This window comes from Kogia breviceps, chromosome 1 (genome assembly GCF_026419965.1).
Source record: "Kogia breviceps isolate mKogBre1 chromosome 1, mKogBre1 haplotype 1, whole genome shotgun sequence".
Classification (NCBI taxonomy): domain Eukaryota; kingdom Metazoa; phylum Chordata; class Mammalia; order Artiodactyla; family Physeteridae; genus Kogia; species Kogia breviceps.
The window spans coordinates 67,522,757-67,541,539 of record NC_081310.1 but is presented as its reverse complement, the minus strand read 5'-3'; the positions used below and the strand labels follow the sequence as shown (position 1 = coordinate 67,541,539).

The 18,783-nt window shown below is 49.9% G+C and overlaps 2 protein-coding genes across 22 annotated transcripts in view; one reads left to right on the top strand and one right to left on the bottom strand.

Moving 5' to 3' along the window:
• The window catches only part of PPFIA4 (PTPRF interacting protein alpha 4), a 48,201-nt gene extending 37,672 nt beyond the window's left edge, over nt 1–10,529 (top strand). For 10 of the 21 annotated variants that reach the window (XM_067033626.1, XM_067033631.1, XM_067033708.1 and 7 more), the window contains 5 exons: nt 208–305; nt 1,055–1,230; nt 3,708–3,776; nt 7,469–7,646; nt 8,541–10,529. In XM_067033626.1, coding sequence (XP_066889727.1) covers nt 208–305; nt 1,055–1,230; nt 3,708–3,776; nt 7,469–7,646; nt 8,541–8,740 — 721 coding nt within the window. In that variant the 3' untranslated portion in view covers nt 8,741–10,529. Of the gene's footprint in view, nt 1–207; nt 306–1,054; nt 1,231–3,707; nt 3,777–7,468; nt 7,647–7,885; nt 7,992–8,248 lie in introns of all 21 variants that reach the window. The other 11 variants (XM_059047176.2, XM_067033742.1, XM_067033726.1 and 8 more) reach the window with 2 other exon arrangements.
• Nucleotides 10,530–15,310: 4,781 nt separating this feature from the next.
• On the bottom strand, nt 15,311–18,229 carry MYOG (myogenin). Its single transcript, XM_059059021.2, has 3 exons — nt 17,687–18,229; nt 16,812–16,893; nt 15,311–16,198 (listed from the first exon to the last, which is right to left on the bottom strand). The coding sequence occupies exons 1-3, from the start codon at nt 18,155–18,157 to the stop codon at nt 16,077–16,079; spliced, it is 675 nt and encodes a 224-aa protein (XP_058915004.2). The 5' UTR covers nt 18,158–18,229; the 3' UTR covers nt 15,311–16,076.
• Nucleotides 18,230–18,783: the final 554 nt, after the last annotated feature.

Here is an 18,783-nt window from a genome sequence, read left to right as displayed (position 1 = left end):
ACTTGGGGTAGGCAGAGCCAGGGAAGTGGCCTTGTGATGGATTATGTCTAAGCCCTGGGGGAAGGAGGAGAAGGACTGGGCTGGGATGCTTCTTGTGCTGGAGGATATAGGTCTTGATGGGCTGTGATTGGTGCTGGATATGGGGCAGATGTGGTAGAAACGTGGCCCCACTGAGGCTCTGGCTCAGGGGGGGCTGTGTGCCTGCAGAACCAGTCTTCAGTATGGCATCATGTGTCTGAAGAGGCTGAATTATGACCGGAAGGAGCTAGAGAAGAGGCGGGAGGAAAGCCAGCATGAGATCAAGGGTAAGCTTGTCAGGCTCAGTGGAGCCTCCTCTGAAAGATGTGGTGGGAGCGGCCTTGGGGGAGCAGGGACCTGCCTCACTGATCCCTGCCTTGGGCTGAGTGAAGGGAGAAGAGGCATTCTGTGCCACAGGGAAGCTCCAAATCTAAGAGGGAAGACACAGCCCTTAGGGAGCAGGGAGCTCCCAGTCTGATGAGGGAGACAGTCCATGCCCAAAGGATGCTGCCATCTGGTGGAGGAAAAATAGCCCCTGCCCAATCAGCTGTAACATCCCCCTCCCCAACACATTAGACAATGGCCACCAACTAGACAAATGCAATGATCCCCTTGGGATAATGCTATAGACTGGTGTGAGAAAGTGCTTGTGGAACTTGGTGATCTGGGTGGGGCTGGACAGGAAAGAAAGACAAGTCTTAGAAGAGACCTTGAAGGTAGAAAGAATAAGAAGAGGGCCATTCCCACCTGGGGGCAGTGGATGACTGGTACAGGGGCTCTGGGGAGAAAGCCTATTAGCCTGACCCTGGGTCTTGCAGGCTGGCAAGAATGTAGCGGTATGGGGCTGGTTCTCCAAGAGCCCAGGTGCCAGGGAGGACAGAAAGAAGATGTGGAAAATTGAGGGGGGTAGGGGTAGGTAGGAGCCAAGAGAACAGGGTGGACTGGGGCTCTGGGTCTAGGGACCTCTATTTCTGTCCCTGGAGGGCCCTTGGCCTAACCTGTCTCTTTCTGCTCCTTTTCTTCCCCTGCCCTCCAGATGTGCTGGTCTGGACCAACGACCAGGTGGTTCATTGGGTCCAGTCTATTGGGCTCCGGGACTATGCAGGAAACCTGCATGAGAGTGGTGTGCATGGTGCTCTGCTGGCCCTGGACGAGAACTTCGACCACAACGCATTGGCCCTGGTCCTCCAGATACCCACGCAGAATACCCAGGTAGGCTGTAAGTCTCAATCAGTCTCATCTTGGGCATCAGTCTCAATCTTGGTCTCTCCCTTTCCTCCACTCTCTTGCTCTCTCTCCCTCTGATATGCACAGGTTTATGGACTAGTGGAAGGGCTTTTTGGAGGACTGTTCTAGAGGGGATCACAAATGTCCTCAAACCTCCAAGTGGTCCCTGTGCATAACCAAGCCCCATAGGAAACAAGTGCCCTTCACATACAGAGCACGTTCAGCACAGGCCTGGAATACTGTGTTAATCCCCACACTGCAGAGGGCACCCCCATCTCCTCCCAGCCCCATCTTTACAGCTGAGACTTTTCCTCTACTTGCTTCTCTGACCTGACTATTCATAGAAGAAAATGAGCCCTGGGGCCACAAGGACCAGAGAACCCATATCCCCTTTGTTTTCCCCCCCAGGGATCTGTTCCTGGGTCCCTAGGTTTTAGAAAGCTAAATATACCAAATAACACAGCCCAGAGCTTCTCCATGCCAGGGCTTTGTCTCCCTGTCAACAGCTCAAAAGATTAGATATCTCCTTCCATTACATTTGATAATTATTATGGCGTTGTCATCTAAGAATATATATAAATTCTCTTGAACCTATTTATATGTTTGGCTTTTTTAACTTCCTGTGGACTCTAGAATTACTACCTGTTGTGTAAAGTACTACCTAATTTTATTTGTCCTAAATATACCCACAGTGGGCTCCCCTGGGGAAGAGAATTGTCTCATCCTAATTTTCTACAATTTAGTATGGATATTTGTATTTGACTAGTTCTCACCTTCTGTGATTTCATAAACTCTGATTGTGTTGCCTCTGGGTCCGAGCCTTTGTCTCTCCAGACAGAGTGGTCTTAATTCTTTTAGCCTTTCCTCATATAGACTTGTCTCCATGCCCTGATCATTTTAGCTGCCCTTGTCTGGACTGTTTGCAGCTGTCAGATCTCTTGAAATTCAGCCACCAGAGCTGCAGAAGCTATTCTGGGAACAGAGGAGTTTTTGCTTGTGTGAGGATAGGGCTGAGTTGTCTTGTAATTTTGGGTGGAGTGTTGGTCTTTTAGGGGTGATGGCAGAACACAGGGCCAGGGTGTCCTACAGTCTCTTTGCAGTGACCCATCCCAACCAGTCAGAATGGATAGCACAGATTCCCCTCGTTCTCTAGGAAGAGCTGAGATTTCCCCCAAGCTGCAATTTTTCTTTTTTTAATCAAGGAGTCATTTTAAATTTTATTTATTTGTTTGTTTGTTTGTTTATGGCTGTGTGGCACGTGGGCTCAGTAGTTGTGGCTCATGGGCTCTAGAGTGCAGGCTCAGTAGTTGTGACACATGGTCTTAATTGCTCCATGATATGTGGGATCTTCCCAGACCAGGGATTGAACCCATGTCCCCTGCGTTGGCAGGCAGATTCTCAACCACTGTGCCACCAGGGAAGCCCCAATACAATTTTTCTATGCTTGCCCATCTCCAACCCCATCAGCTGCTTTCTTGCCCACTCGTACAACTTTGTGAAATGTTTCTGAAGTTTGTAAATCTCATAGTCACCTTTCACTACCCAGAGGAACGGTGTCATCTGGATACTTGAAAATTAACTATGCTTCTCCTTTCTGATCACTTAAAAAAATATTATGTTCCCAATACCAACAAAGACTGTCCCCACAGAATTCTATGGTTAATATTATTTACCCAGAAATGGGCTTGTTTTTCTCTCACTTTCTATCTCTAAATACATCCAGGTTTTGTGGACAGCAGTACATCTGTAAACAGTAGCAGGGCTACTCTCTGTTGCTCTCTAACTGTTCTTATTTTTCTGACCCGTTCATTTAGCTTAGCTATTAGGGGAAGTAGGATCTGACCCAATATGGAATCCTTCATTTAAAATGGTTCAGAATATCTGGTGGCAATTTTGAAAATTTTCTTATTTCTGGCATTTCTCAAATCTCCTAGCAAGAAACTGCTGGGAGGCCTATAGAGAAGTCCTTTAATGCCCCACTCAGCCCAAGGGCCACCAATATCCATGACTGAGCAGTTTTCCTAAGTTAATTTTTGATGTGGAACTTTATAAAATACATTTATATAATCTAAATAAGTTAAATCTTCATTATCCATGGTCTACATGCTTATTTACCCCTCCAGAAAGATAGTATGGCATGATATTCCCTTTTAGAAACAAACTGTGGGGTTTTTTCCCCAGTAGGTGAAGTCTGTCCATCCACGTGTTCTATGATCCTACTTTTTAAAAAATTATAGTTTTCTAATTTGCTCCATATGAAAAAAAAATAGTAAGGTTAACATTTTGACTTCTCAGAGGACACCGAAGTTAGCTCAAAGGAGCAGCATCAAGGGCTAATGGGTTAAATGCACTGAAAACCCCATCTCTGCCCTTGGACCCCCTAGGAAACAGGTGAAAGATGGCATTAGAGGTCATTAACCATAGGCCCTTCTTCTCTCCCTCTTTCACCCTGTGGACTCCAGGCACGCCAGGTGATGGAGAGAGAGTTCAACAACCTGTTGGCCTTGGGCACAGACCGGAAGCTGGATGATGTGAGTACCTGGCTGTGAACTGGGGACCTTGAGGATCTGGTCACTGTTGATTTGTTGGAGTTCATGAGTTCTGCTTTCCTTGGGCTAATGATTGGTGGGGTGGCCTAAGGGAGGAGAACCATAGAGGATGGGCATGATATCAGGGGGTTGGGGAGGCAGGGACAGGCCTAGCAATAGGCCTGGAGAAATCTCTATGAAACTCCTTCTGGGTACCTCTAGCCTCTTTCAACTCTGTGCCCCCAACCTCCTAACCACACAGGATCATAGGTTTCCCCCAAAGGTCATCTCTTTGGGATCATACCTTTTTCTTTATCTCTTAGAGCCCCTCTCTTCAGTGCTGTGAGCACAGCATACCTCCAGCCTGCTAAGTTTCCCACCCATCCAATAGTGTGGTTGTTTGGAGGTAGACATTATTCTGAGGTCATTAAATGACAGGTTTGCTCACATGTTCCTCAGTGCAGTTCGACACAGCTAAACACATGGCTCAGGCTTCTATCATCCCAGCTTCCTTTCTAAGTTTTACTCTTACACCCCAGGTCACTGAAGAAACAGTCCCTTCCAACTGAGCTTCATCAGGCCTTCTCCTTGAGTTTAGGTTGGACTATGTCTTGGAAGACTCCGAAGTTCTAGCCATAATGCTCCTGTTAGAGATGCCTCCTAAAACATATGTGTTTCCTGAGGGCACAGCCCTCTCCCCAGCCCCTGCCTCCTCTCCCCTCCCTCCCCCCTACTCACTTTCCTACCATTAACCTTGCCTGCCTTCACTGTCAGGTCTGCCTTAGCTACCTTGGTTCCAAACAAGTTAAAAAAGAGCCCAGACTATTTATTTTTAGCTTCTCCATCTTCAATCAAAACTGTTTTTGATCCCCATTTTCTCTGCAGCACCCCTACCTCTACCAATGCCTCTGTTTAGACTTCTGGGCCTCCTTGTGGGACACCATTAGTGCTATCTACTTATCAATTAGTCTCTTCTTAGTTGGGTTTAACAGGGCTAAAACCCACCTTTGTGGAATGACTACTGCACCTCGGTAGATAGGACACACTCAGAAACATACAGAATTTGTGGAGGGGTGTTTTCTTCACAGAGGTGCCTTGAAATTTGGAGTATGTTATTTACACACACACACACACATATTACATACTTACATACATATTACATATGTATGTGTGTGTGTGTGTGTGTGTGTGTATTCCACTCAAGGAGAGAAACTGCCAGACCCCACCAGATGTACCCACTCTGAGATCTGAATCTTCCGAATGCCCCCTACAAGGTGGACCCTCCTACTTATTCCCCACACACTAGGTTCTAAGCTTTCTTTGATACAGCTTTCCCATATATCTTTGAATGGTGCTTTCTAATTTAGAAAACTCTTTACTCCTTCAATCCTTACAAAAAATATTCTTTGAATGCCTACTCTGGGCCAGGCATTGGGAAAAGCATGGTGATGCAGTGATGACAGACATCTTATTTTATGCTAACAATCATCATGTGAGACAGGTTATTATGCCATCTTACAGATGAGGAATTGAAGCTCAAAGAGGTAACTTACCTGCAGTCACAGGCTGACATGTGGCAAAGCCAGACTGGAGCAAAAGTGTATCTGATTCCTGTGTTCTTTTTCCTACCTCCTGCTGCCTCCTAAAAGTGGAGATAGCTGTCCTATTACGCTTCAGGCATTGGGGTGGTTACTGAGTAGGTGACATCATCTTGGCAATGTAGTGGGCTTTCTGGGATGCAGCTAGGTGTGGGGCTGGAGACAACTGATTCTTTAAAAGGAAGCTTAAGTAGAAGGCCAGGTCCTAGGAATAAGGTGAGATTTGGGGGTGGGGGGAGTGGTAGGTGGGAGGTTGGAGATCCAAGAGATTGCCTCCTGTCCAGCCAATCATCAGCAACCTTGAGCTGCTGTCTCTTGCAACGGTTTCCTTTGACAATTCTGGTTCTCAGTTTCCCCTCTCAAGCTTCAAGGCCCTGGAGGGTTATATCCAGTTCTCCCATGCATGGATGTCAGGACTCAAGGGAAATGAGGAGATGAGGAACACAAAGAACATCTGACTATTAGGGGACAGGGGAGAAAAACAGAAACAAATCCTTAGGGTTGGCTGAAGATAGAAATAGAGAGAGAGAGAGAGTGCAGAAGAGAAGAGTCTCTAGATTAGGTTAAAGATAGGATCATGGTGAAGACAGAAATGATGAGGAAAGTTCCTGATAAACTCAGGGATGGGATGCCTGCATAGGGAGCCAGCTGCCATTTGGCACATATTTATTGAGTGCCTATGGTGTTCCCAGGCACTACTCAGGTCTGCGGATATATTGGTTGGAATAAAAAAGATCATAATCTCTGTCCCATGAAGCATAGAATTTGAAAGGGGTAGGGTGGGAGGAGGAAGAGAGAAAGGAATTGATGAAATAATCTCATAAGTACATTTAAAAATGCTATGATGAATGCTATGACAGAGATACATGGTGCTAAGAACTGATGGGGGCATTTGGCCTACTCAGGGCACAAACAACAAACCCTAATGGGGTTGGGAGAAGTTGTTTAGGTGAGAACTGGTGGGTTAGTGTCTCTTATTCCTGCTGCTAGCACTCTACCTGCACCAGTTCCAAGAACATAAGCGTTGAGGGGGATTAGGCATGGCTGCCAAGCAGGATGGATGTGGGCTCTGAAGGGTGGGGTGGGAGGCTTGTGCAGAGGGACATCCTGTAGAGTTATGGCTCTGGGTGCCCTCTGGCAGAGATAGTTATTTTGGAGACTTGGCTGGCATGGGTGAGAGGGCAGATAGCAGGAGCCTTTGGAGGAACCTGCCTGATTGGCCATCTGCCTAACCCATCACTGTCAATGGGTTAATGTTCTCCCCTGATCCCCTCAGGGATAGGCAGCCTGAGAAATAGGTAGGGCAGATGATGTTATTCCTATTTTACATTTACAGATAAGGAAACTGAAGCTCAGAGAGGTTCCTTGCTCATGGTCACATAGCTAGCATTGATAAAATGGAAGCCAGGGGCGTCCCTGGTGGCGCAGTGGTTGAGAATCCGCCTGCCGATGCAGGAGACACGGGTTCGTGCCCTGGTCCGGGAAGATCCCACATGCCGCGGAGCAACTAAGCCCGTGAGCCATGGCCGCTAGGCCTGCGCGTCCGGAGCCTGTGCTCCGCAACGGGAGAGGCCACAACAGTGAGAGGCCCGCATACCGCAAAAAAAAAAAAAAAAAAAAAAAATGGAAGCCAGGTCTCCTGACTCCTGACCCAGTGCTCTTTCAGCACACCAGTGCTGCAGCCATACTGAGGCCCCAGAAAGGCGGGAGGAGTGAATGGCTGGTGACTACTTCCCATGGATGAGCCTGAGAGGAGGAATACTTTAAAGGTCAATGCGCATCCCAAGCCCAGTTTGAGACGATTGGAGTGGGCAGAGAAACAGAGTTCAACTGCAGGATGCCACATCCGAACAGGGGAGCCCCGCCCCGCCTAGAGACAGGGAACTTGAGAGTCGCAGGCTCCCCGGAGTCATCCACTTTGCCCCATTCATTTTACACAAGGAAAATTGAGGGCCTAAAAGCGGATGTGACCTTGCTCCCTTCTTTCCGAAGGGAAAGGTACCCTTAGAACCAGTCATTGACTATCCTACCTCAGGCAGGGAGTGAGGGTGGCAGTTCCAACAAAGCCCCGGTCCTTTGCGTGTCCTCACGGTGCAGGGGGAGGACAAAGTGTTCCGCCGCGCGCCCTCCTGGAGGAAACGCTTCCGGCCGCGGGACCACCATGGCAGCGCCATGCTCAGCGCCTCTGCCGAAACGCTCCCGGTAGGCTTCCGCGTGTCCACCCTGGGGCCATTGCAGCCTCCACCGGCCCCGCCAAAGAAGATCATGCCTGAAGGTGAGTGGCAGGCTGGATGGGCATGGCCGCGGCCCAGCAGGACCTAGGTGCCCAGGCGGCGGAGTGGGGCGGGCGCTAGCGCTCAGGCGAGGTCGAGGCGGGCGCACAGCTCCCGCGCCGGCGCTGCACTAACTAACGGCCGCCGCGGGCAGGCGCGGCCGACAAGGCCCCACGGGCGAGCTGTGCGCGCACTAACCCGCCGCTCTGTGTTCTCCCGCGGCTGCCGGGCTTCCTCCCAGCCGGGACGGCGGGGGCGCAGAGACTGGAGACCTCCACGGTTCGGACCTACTCCTGCTGACCCCGCCTCCCGCCCCGGGTCTGACGGGGCTGTGCCCGTGGCTCGGGGTAAGTGGGCCAGGCCCTGGGCGCGGGCGCTCTTCGGCCCGCCTTCCGCCCGCACAAGGCCTCCCCGTGCCTGTGCCTGGCCTCCGGCCGGACGTGCCGCTCCAGCTCTGCTCGCGCCCACTGCCTGGCTTGCCCTTCCTGCTTTCTCTGGCCTTGGGCGCTTGGAGCTTGCAAGCACGCCCGCAGATACGTTGCAACCCGTCTCTCAGGGACTCACGGCCAACTCACCGCGCAATGCCTGTCTCTTTCTCTTTTAGCTCACTCTCACTATCTCTATGGACACATGCTCTCCGCCTTCCGGGACTAGCTACAGCCCCCAAGGCCAGCTTCCTCCTGCTTGGTTTCACAGGCTCGGAGAGCCCTTAACCCTCCTGCTCGGTCGCCTTACTCCCACGGCTCCTAGTCTCATATCTCAGAATATACTGTCTACCCCATAGCCATTCCTCTACCCCAAGTCCAACGTGTGTCCCTTGTAAGACTCTTTGGGATGTGGCTGGGTTTCCTGGTGTTGTGGAGGCAACCAGGTTGTCCATGCTTGTGGGTCTACAGGAGGGAGAGGAAGGCAGCCCAAGATGGATGGACTCCACCTTCCCTTTTCTGCATCTAGCTGGTCTGGACTGCAAACTCCACCAGAGACCAGGACACAGCGTCAAGGGCTGAGGATGGCCCTTCCAAGAAAATGGCACTTCAGACTGCCTTGCTTGGGTTATTTGGCTTTCTGGTTTCTGTCCACCTCTTGGTGGTACTAGATGGTCTACATCTGCTCTTGGCACATTCACCATTATCCCTCCCCCAACTCATCTGCATAGCTGCAGCTCCAGGACCTCCTTGGGGGCTGGGAAGGGCTATAGAAGGCCCCATTCTTCCTCAGGATAATGAATCTGGGAAGAGAAAGGCTAAGGTGGAAATTCTAGGCCATGGTTTAAGTTGAATCCAAAACACCAAGCATAAGGATGGGGAAACTCAGCCCTCCTGCCCAGTGAGAGGTGCAGGCAGGTCAGCTAGAGGGAGAGCCAATGGCCTGTGGTAGCCTTAAGCCCAAATGGTAGCGGTGAATGCCTCCTGCCCCTACTGTAGGGTAGAGCTGCTGCTGGGCTGGGGGGAGGGGGAACTGTGTGGATCTTGGCTCTGGATCAAGCTAACCTTGCACTGCCAGCTATGCTCCCAATATTCCTTCCTTTTCTGTCCCCCTCTGCCCCACTTCTTTGATAATCCCAGCCCCATAAGAATATACCTAATGGGTGGATTGAGTATATACATTGACCTTAAAGTCTGGTTTGGGAAAAAGGTAATCTGAGGTTTCCTTCCTCTGATCTCCCAGGAAGAAAATAAAGCTTCCCCTCTAGTGAATCGTGTCCTAGGTCCAGGAAATCCAGTGTTGGTGAAGACTGTCATTTTCCTGCTTGTCCCCAAACCACTACCCCCTTGTTCAGGGCTCTTTTGGTGTGCAGGGACCGCTTCGTCCAGAAATTCCTGAGACCTGCCCAGTTTCAGTTGCTTTCCCCAGTAGCACGGCAGCATCCAGGGCTGAGGGATACAGGTCACGTTTTGGTAGGAATGTTATTTCCAAGAAATCCCTCTTCTTAACCCATGTATTCATCCTGCCAAGGTGCCTGGAAGTGTTTGGGACCCAAGTTCAGGGTGAGCTGATGGAACCTAAGGTTTCATCCAAGTGAAAGGAGAGGAAAAGTGCCTGAAGCATGTTTCCTGGAGAGGAGCCAGTGAAGTGCCACCCTGCAGGTGGCTGAGCAGCTGGTTTGCAAGCTGAGGACTTGGATTCTGAGTGGTGGCTAGGCTAGCAGGTGGGATGATGGGTCAGAGCACTCTGTCCAGAAGGAGTGCTGGAGCCTGGGGCAGTACCAGGCTTACAGGTTTCTGCTGCTTTTCAGTAGAGAGAGGTCCACCAGTGGTGGGGCTGGGTGGGCTCCCACAGGTATGGGCAAGGCATCCAACTTCCCTTGCTCTCTCATTGTTCCCGGCCCTTCCTATCTGTCAGGCCACTGGGAATGGAGCTGGAGGAGTTCTTGAGCAGAAAATAAGTTGGATGGAGAGAAAAAGCTCCTATCCCTGGGTAATGGATGTTAAGATTATGGAGAAACCCCAGATTCCTAAGATTGGTGAAGTTGGAGACCACAAGGCCATCTGACTCCTTCAGGGAACTCTGATAGGCTAGCATAGTGGGAAATTCAGCCCCAGCCTCTCCTCTACAACTCAACCCTATCTTAATTAGTTACGTCATAAGGCAGCAGCTGGCAGGACCCAGGTCTGTTCAGAGCATCTTGGGATTATTGCAGGGAGGTGATGCATACAGTGATGGAAGGCTCTTGTCTTGGTGTATCCCTTGCCTCACAGTCAATATATTTTTTATTTGAGGAGTCACTTGTGACCCATACACCCTCACCAGCCTCCTGTATCTTGTCAGTCCCTTCTCAGTACCATACTGCCGGCACAATGCATCAGGAATGGGTGTGTGGGTGTGTATGAGTGTGAGTGTGTGTGTGTGTACATACCAATAAATAACCTGGTTTTGAGACAACATACATATGGCTTTGGTCTTTTTTTTTTTTTTTAACTTTGAGCTTACCTGATACATCTAGCTTATTCCACAGTCCTAAGGGCTGCTGTAATATGGAAAGTAAATATCAGAGTTTTTTAAACTTGTAGTCAGTAACCTTCTGTTTACTTACACAACCATGGGTTGATAGGTTAGTGTTTGAGCTACTTGTGCCAAGGAAGTATAGGAAAAGGAGTGAGGAGTCCTGACTGCTGTGACTGATGTATTTCTTTTTCTTCCTCTGTACACACTTGCTTCACTATCCTCATAGACTTTCATACTGATGCAAGAGTTACTGAAGCTAAACACCCATTAGTCATATCACGCTGCTGTTCACTTTTGTATTAGCTCCCCACCACTGAGGTCCAACTCCTCGGTGTAGGACAAGAAGCCATCATGACTTGTTCCAGTGCCCTCTCCTCCCAACAGTCTTGAGTCCACCTAAGTCAGAAATGTTGTGTCTACCCAGGCCCCTCACCAGAAGGCAGCACAGAGTACTTCTTTCCTTGCCTTTGCAGCTGTGAACCTTCCAGACCCACTTCAAGCATCACCTGGGAGGCATTGCCTGCCTCTCCTCAGAAGAATTAGATAACCAGCAACCTTTTGTGCCCCTGGCACTCTGTGCACACTGTGATGCTGCCTCGTCATTGTTCTCTCTTTGTCTGTTTCCCACTGGGCTGTGGGGAAGCTCGTTTAGGGTTAGGTATATACTTGAATGAATAAATGAACCAACCTTATCTCAGAGGGTTTTTATAAGGATTATTATTAAATAAAGCTAAAGTTTATTGAGAACTATTGTGTGCCAGGCACTGTTCTAAGCATGCTAGATGTATTAGCTCATTAAATCCTCCCAAGCCTGGGATGTACCATCATCACCATTTTGCAGAACAGGAAATTCTAAAGCTGAGGACATGCAGCTGGTAAGATATAGATGTGCAGATGTTTGTTAAAACTTCTGGCCCAGTTCCAGGAGTGCTTAACAGATATTACTTACTTCTCTTTTAAGTGAGCCCAAGACCCTGCCCTGAAGTTAAGCCTCTCTCAGCTCCCTTTCTCAAACTCTTACATCTGTACCACTCACGCGGTACTTGGCTCATGTGATTTTCATGGAGCCTTGTTTCTTCTGTTCATCTGAATGGTGAACTCCCTGAGGGTAGCATAATCCACCATCCAGCCTTGTATCCTCTCCAAGGCTAACTGACCTATTGATGATACAAGATGGTAGAGTCCCTGGGCACAGATGGCAGAATGGGAGCGAGACAAGGCAACTTGTGACTCAGGGAGGCCAAACAGGCAAGGGAAGATGCTGGCCTAGTGCCTACAAGCCTCTGGGGGTCCCCTCCCACCCTCTCAATGATCAAAGGTAGAGTTGACCAGCCTTGGTGACCAGCTGGCTACAGGAGTGAGATCTGAAGGAATCCAGGAAAACTACAGTTTCCCAGAGTTGTCGTCTACCGGGGTGGGGAATGTAGAGGGAAAAGGCTTATGTGAAAATGTGAGCTTGATATTGGACATGCTGCATTTGAGATGAGACCCCAACATCATGTTTCTGTCAGCATTTGTAAAAAAGAAAGAAGACTCTAGGTTTCTTTCCTAGAACACTTTCCTTTTCCTTAGGAATGGTCCCAGCAGAGTGAGAGGCAGAGAATCTGGATCAGGTGGTTGCCTGTGGCTGAGCAGTGAGGGACAGCCAGAATCACTGTGGGGTTTGGGGATCCCATTTGGGCCTAGGTGGTGCCTCCTTAGCCAAGATGCTAGCCCAATTCACAGGCTTCAGTTCTTTCTGAGCTTTAGCTCACCTCCAGGCATCTCTGCCCTAGCCTGGAGGCCAGAAACCAGGAATTCAGACAAGTCCAGGGGATGTGACATGGTGGGTCTTATCCAAGAAACAGATACCTGAGCTGAGGGGGATCCTCTTCTCTCACCCTCCATTTTACCCCCTTTACCTCCCTCTCCAGTTGGTCCAACCTCCTACTACTATACCTGCAGCACTTAAAAAGGTTTTTCAGTCTGCCAAATAGTTTACTTTGAGAAGTTAGATACCTAAGGATGTTTATTGGAGTGCAGCAAATAGTACTTTAAGCATTCTGCAATTCACACTAATTATCTAAACACTCTAAGAAGTTCCTCTCTACACACTGACAATTGGTATGTCAATTTCAAATCTTATCTTTTTATTCTAGCAGATTCCCTAAAGTCCATCATTATTAGGCAACATTTGTTTAACTTTGATTTATTGCATGTGCTTCCACTGGAGACCAGATTTAAGCTAATTTCCCCAAAGAACTATCACTCATTAATTGGAGTATTATCTGTAATTCAGTTGTGCAGGTCAAGCATTTGTTAATTTAAGAAAGTCCCTGTGCTTTGATGACAAATGTTTCTTTTGTGAAAATAATGAGTGAGCCTGGGCTCCAGTTTGGCAAAGTTTGCCATTCACATGTGTGAAGTTCCAGCAAATTGTTTCTTCCTGGTGGGAGGCTTAAGGACTTACAGACTGAAAAAGAAATAAGCAGACAATGACTACACCTGACAATGGTCAGGAACAATCGACCTTAATAGCCATTGCTTAGAACTGTTCATTCATAACAGATGATGAATATGAACCTCAGATTCCAATTGACATGATAACTGAAGAGGAATAAACTTTAAAAATATATCCAGCAACCTGAGAGCCTCTCAGTTCCTTAGTAGAGATGAGTGCCTTTCTGTTGGCCAGACCAAGCCCACAGTAAGAAGGAGGGCAACTGAAGGCAGCAGGCTTGTATCTACCCTAGGAGCTTGGGAGGTACCAGGGGCAGAGAAAATGAACCTGAGGGGAGAAGATCCCCCTTGAATGGGTAGTTCAGTATTATTGGTGCATAATAAGGGAGTGAGTATAGATTGGAGAGCCCAGGTGTTGCACCCACACGTTACTCTCCTCATCTCCAAGGGCAGTGAGCCAGGGGGAGCTAAGAGTTGTGGCAGTGACCTAGGTATTCCTCTCCAGCCTTTCCAAGAAGGTAAAACTGTGTCAACTGAAGAACAATGCACAGCCTAAAAGTTGCAAGATATGTTTTACTCAGGGAACTTACTGAGGACTATAGCCCAGGAGACGGCCTCTCAAATAGCTCTGAGGAACCATTCTGAAGAGTTAAGGGAGAAGCCAGGATATATTGGAGTTTTTGCTGAAAAACAGTGTAGTCAGATGTCAAAGATTACTGCTAATCACAAAAACAGGCATATCAAATTAATGATTTTAGTGCTTTTCTATGTATGGGAAGATGCAAGAGTCCAGGCTCATTGAAATTATTCCTTAGGTATGCATCTTAACAGTCTAGGGCCAGAATCCGAAGCACGTAATGCTTCCTGTTTTTTCTCCATCCTGGATTCCCCTCAGGGAGTACCTTGCCACTACAGTGGATGATAGTTTGAGGGCAGGCAACATTTGTTGTTTACTGGAATGGCAGGCCACCCTGTCAACAGCTGTAAACACAATGACATAAACCCAAGAAGAAAATCCCACAAACGGGGACAGATTAGGCCAGTTTATGATTCCCAACAGGCCCAGCCCTGACTGGTGGTTTGGGATGAGCAGGCACTGGGGGAGACCCTCCCTTCTGCACCCTCACCTGAGTTCTGTGAGCCTCCTCTACCTTTTGCTGAAATGGAGTTTCTGGAGAAACCTCTGGGAGCAGTGTGTTGACTCCCGTCTCCGGGAGCAAGTCAAGAGGACAGGTGTGGTAGAGATGGCCCAGCTGAGCCCAGAGCAAGTGCAGAATGGGCACCGGGACCTGGCTGATAAAACCGGGTTAAGTGTTTTATTAAAAGGGCCCTGAAGAATTGAATGCAGGCTGGAATGTACTACACTCTGAATCCCCTGACTTCTGTAATGATTCTGAAACTTATAGTTTGCAATAAATCAGACACACTTAGCGTGAAGCAATTGGAATTAATAAAGGTTTTAGTCCATTCAAATTCTAGCTCCTGATGCCTTCTCAGTTAATATTATGCGATCTCTATCCAAATTCTTTCTCCTCAATTCTTCACCTACCTTCTCCCCCTCAGGAAGCCAGTCTTTGGAAAATAGCATCCCATATGAAGAGACCCCAGCTTTGTTTCCTTTGTAAGCCCCTTCTGCTACCCCCAGCAGAATTGCCTTCATCCTCTGAGCTGTAGACAGGGACCAGAATCTCTTGCAGCCTGGAGGAATGGAAGGGTGTGGTGAGGGGACATGCTAGTTGGCCTGGAAGAAAGTGATAGTGTCTGACCCTAATCACCCTGATTGAATTACCTCCCACTTCCTCACAGGACTCCTGCTAATGTGGCACCAGAGGAGAGGCAGGGATTAGAGAGGGGAAACCCACAAATTCCAGCTCTACACCCCTGTCTGCTGGCTGTGGTCTGAGTGAGAGGCATATGAGCATGCTCAGTTAATTGGAAGGGAATGGACCTATTGGGATATAAGATGGAGTGCAGTAGACTGTGAAGTGTCTATGAATTAGAGTGCAACAGAATACTCGGTGGAATTTCCTGCATGTCCCACAAGGATTTCTGTAGAATCTTGTCTTCGCCCAGCCAATGGACCAGACCTGGCTTCCTTTGTAATGGTAAAAAGAGCAGGGATCCCAGCGCCTAGTGACCACCAGCAACATGGAGCCTCTGATGCTTTTGGAGCCTTATCTGCTCCACAAGCCCTGGCCCTGCCACGTGTCTGGACCACTGAGGTGGGAGAGGCTATAGCATTAGTCATCTCCTCCCTCTATATCATCACAGACACTCTTCTAGCACCCAGTCTTTATTCATTTTTTAAAAAAGAAATCCAAATAAGTTAGCAAAAAAAAAAAAATATACAAAACAATGGCAAAACCACACGATGCTTAGTTAACAAAATAAATCACCCCAGGAGTCCCTGCCCACCCACCCCCCACCTGTCCCTGGCAACTTCAGCACAGAGACCTTGGTCAGATGGCAGCTTTACAAACAACACGCAAAACAAAACAAAACATAAAACCATTGGAAGGTTCCCAGCATTCACTGCAAAAGCTTGGCCCCCCAGTGACTTGGGAACAGAAGATTGTTTCTCTCCCTTCTCTCAATTCAGGGCAGGCCCAGCCTAACCCTGGCATAGGAAGAGACAACAACAGGAGATGTACATAGTTTGTCCAGGTCAGGACACTGTCTTCGTCTCTCAAAGTGTATCTTTTCAGGGGGTGGAATTGGAGGCTGCATTATGATCAAAGGGAAGCTCCTGAGTTGCCCCCTGAGCCAGGGGGCTTACACAAGGGGGCGCTCCGGTCCCCTGCTTTATCTCCCTGGAAACAGAACTGCTCTCTGCTCTAAGGAGTTAGCTAAATGAAAGCATCCATTCCCTCTCTGGGTGATGGGTTAACCTTATATGGATGAGGAGGGGGATAGTCTGGCATTTGGCAGCCCCAAGGCTGGCTTCCTGGCATCAGGACAGCCTGGCTTAGGAGAGCCCTGCTGCAGAAGTGGTGGCATCTGTGGCCAGCTTGGGGGGCTCTCATGGTTGCCCATTTTGGCAGACAATCTCAATTGGGCATGGTTTCATCTGGGAAGGCCACAGCGACATCCTCCACTGTGATGCTGTCCACAATGGAGGTGAGGGAGTGCAGATTGTGGGCATCCGTAGGGTCAGCTGTGAGCAGATGATCTGTAAGGAGAAGGTAGGAAGATGTTACCTGGGTGATAAAAGTGTCTTAAGACCCAAGACAGGGGCTGAGCCCTTTGGAGTGGCACAGGTTTTCCCGGACAGATGGGTGAGAAAAGCTCAGGGTCCTACTCTGCAGCCCATGCCTTTCCTAGTGCTATGTGCACGTGTGCATGCATATGTGTGTGTGAACGCCAGTGTGTCCTCTCTGATATACCCTGGTGGGGTTAGAATTTGGAAGCAGTTATTCCAAAGTGGAGTCAGAATGGTGTATCCTGGGAGACTAGAACTGCCCTTTGCTGACCCAGTTTTGCAGCACTGACTCAGCAATTCCCAGGGACCCTTGGGGCAGGGACATTGTCCTCTCTGTGGGGAAGGTCATCTACCAGGAACCAACTGGAGAGTTGCGGGAGGCCTAGGCAACTCCTTAGCTGGTCAAGGCTTCAGGGAGGCACATGGCCTTCTAGCCCACCATTTGGGGCCCTGGGTTCAAAAGGTCCCTAGAGAGGCCAAGGGAAGAGGGCTAGTGCAAGGAGTAAGATACGAGGGGAGAACTGGGCTTAGAGATAGCCTGTGGGATTTGAGTCAAAGTAGCCAGGGTCCTGGTCTCACTTACCCCCTGGGTTGGGGCCAAACTCCAGTGCACTGCCCCACTCTGGACTGCAGGAGGTACTATGGGAGCTGCATTCACTGGGCACCTGCAAGACAGGGCAAAGGCCCAAGGTCAGGGCACCGCCATTCTTGGTGGTGTCTCTGTCCAGTCCCAATGGGCAGAAGTACCTGTGGTGGGGTTGGAGGGTGGGCCACAAGCTGCAGCCCTCCAGCCTGGCCCACCCCCTGTTCCAGAATCTTCAAAATCACCTCCTTTCATGCCTTTCTCTGGCCACAGAGCCCCTGCTTCAGGGCCATTCCTAGCATCCATCCTGCGTGGTGATATTCTGCCCTCATAGGACACCCAGCCTAAGGGGATCTGTGGTTTTCTTGACCCTGGGATAAGGGTGAAGGAGGCAGAATGTCTGGCCCAACCAGACATTTTTGTCTGTTTTTTTTTTTGTCTGCCACTTTTGTGCAGGCCTGTTGGGGTTCCGTAAGAGAGACTGAGTGGGTTCGCTCTCTGCTCAGCCTTCCCCAGGAGGGGGCCAGGTGAGGGGCAAAGCAGTCTTCTCAGGTACACTTGGCCTTGCCTTTTAGGCCCTGTCTTCCCCGTCATCCAGCTGACTCTGGACTTGCTCCTGGATCCCTCCTTCAGTCCTGTTCCACACCCCTCCACATGCTTCTTCTCCCCACTGCCTTTATCTTGTCTGGAAAGGACACAGAGACACAGGAGGTCAGCCTAGCTCTAACAAAGGAAGGCATCCTGCAGCCTCCTAAGACCCTGTCTGGCTCCTGCTCTATCCATCTGACTGAGCCCCACCGCAGGGTCCTCCAAGGCTGTCCAGGTGCCTCCTGTCCCCCCTCCCCCTGGGGCAGGTGGGTGGGATGGCCACTTACCCCTGGTTGGGGTCCGCCCCCGCCTCGGTAGCGGAGATCGCGCTCCTCCTGGTTGAGGGAGCTGAGCAGGGCCTGCAGGCGCTCGATGTACTGGATGGCACTGCGCAGAATCTCCACCTTGGGCAGCCGCTGGTTGGGGTTGAGCAGGGTGCTCCTCTTCAGGGCCTCAAAGGCCTCATTCACCTTCTTGAGCCTGCGCTTCTCCCTCAGTGTGGCTGCCCGCCGCCGGTCCACAGACACCGACTTCCTCTTGCACACCTTACACGCCCACGGCAGGCACTGGCCTGGGCAGTGCTCAGGGGTCCCTAGCCCCTTGTCTTCGAGGGGCACTCGGGCCTCGGGGCTCAGGCTGAGCTCAGTCCGCTCATAGCCCGGTGGCTCGAAGCCCTGGAGGTGGACGGGCAGGTAGTTTTCCCCGTCATAGAAGTGGGGTTCCTGGTAGAAGTAGGGGGATGTCTCATACAGCTCCATGGGGTCAGAAAAGACTTGTTCCTGCCACCAGCCCCCAAGCTCCTGCAGCCCCTCACGCCAACTGCTGGGTGCCATTTAAACCCTCCCCGCTGGCATGGAACCAGAGATAAATATAGCCAACGCCACAGAAACCTGAGCCCCCCTCTAAGCTGTTGCTGCACATCAAGACGTTTACAGTGGATTAGATGTGATTCCCCTTCCCTCTCCCCCTGCACACCCCCACCCCTGCCCCAAGCCAGCCTACCCCCAGCCGGCTCTTGTGCACGGGTAGGGAGGCCATAGGGTGTAATTTGACTAGTTTTCATTTCTCAACGGCCTCCATGGGGGCTGGGGAGGTGGGGGAGGACACACATTCTCCTCTCATCTGCTCCTTTCAATTACTCCTAGCTGGGCGGCCTGCCTGCTTCTAGTCCCAAAGAAGCGGGATGGGGGTGGAGGAAGGAGTAAGGAAGGGGTAAGGTTTAGGCTGTAAGGGGCCTTAAGAAGTCAACTTATTCATCCCCCTGCTTCCTTACAACACCTTACCCAGACTATATCAGTCAGATGAAACTCTTAGAAAGATTCCCCTCCCAGAGGGTGAGAGTGCTTTAAATTTGGGGCATGTATTGATACTCAATGTCCGAGAT

What these genes read in the sequence shown, in the direction of transcription:
- MYOG (XM_059059021.2), bottom strand. Translation starts at nt 18,157, where the DNA reads ATGGAGCTGTATGAGACATCCCCCTACTTCTACCAGGAACCCCACTTC. An exon ending in GGGGCGGACCCCAACCAGGG is followed by an intron (nt 16,894 to 17,686) that starts GTAAGTGGCCAT and finishes CCTGTCTTGCAG; the next exon opens with GTGCCCAGTGAATGCAGCTC. An exon ending in GTTTGGCCCCAACCCAGGGG is followed by an intron (nt 16,199 to 16,811) that starts GTAAGTGAGACC and finishes TTCTCCTTACAG; the next exon opens with ATCATCTGCTCACAGCTGAC.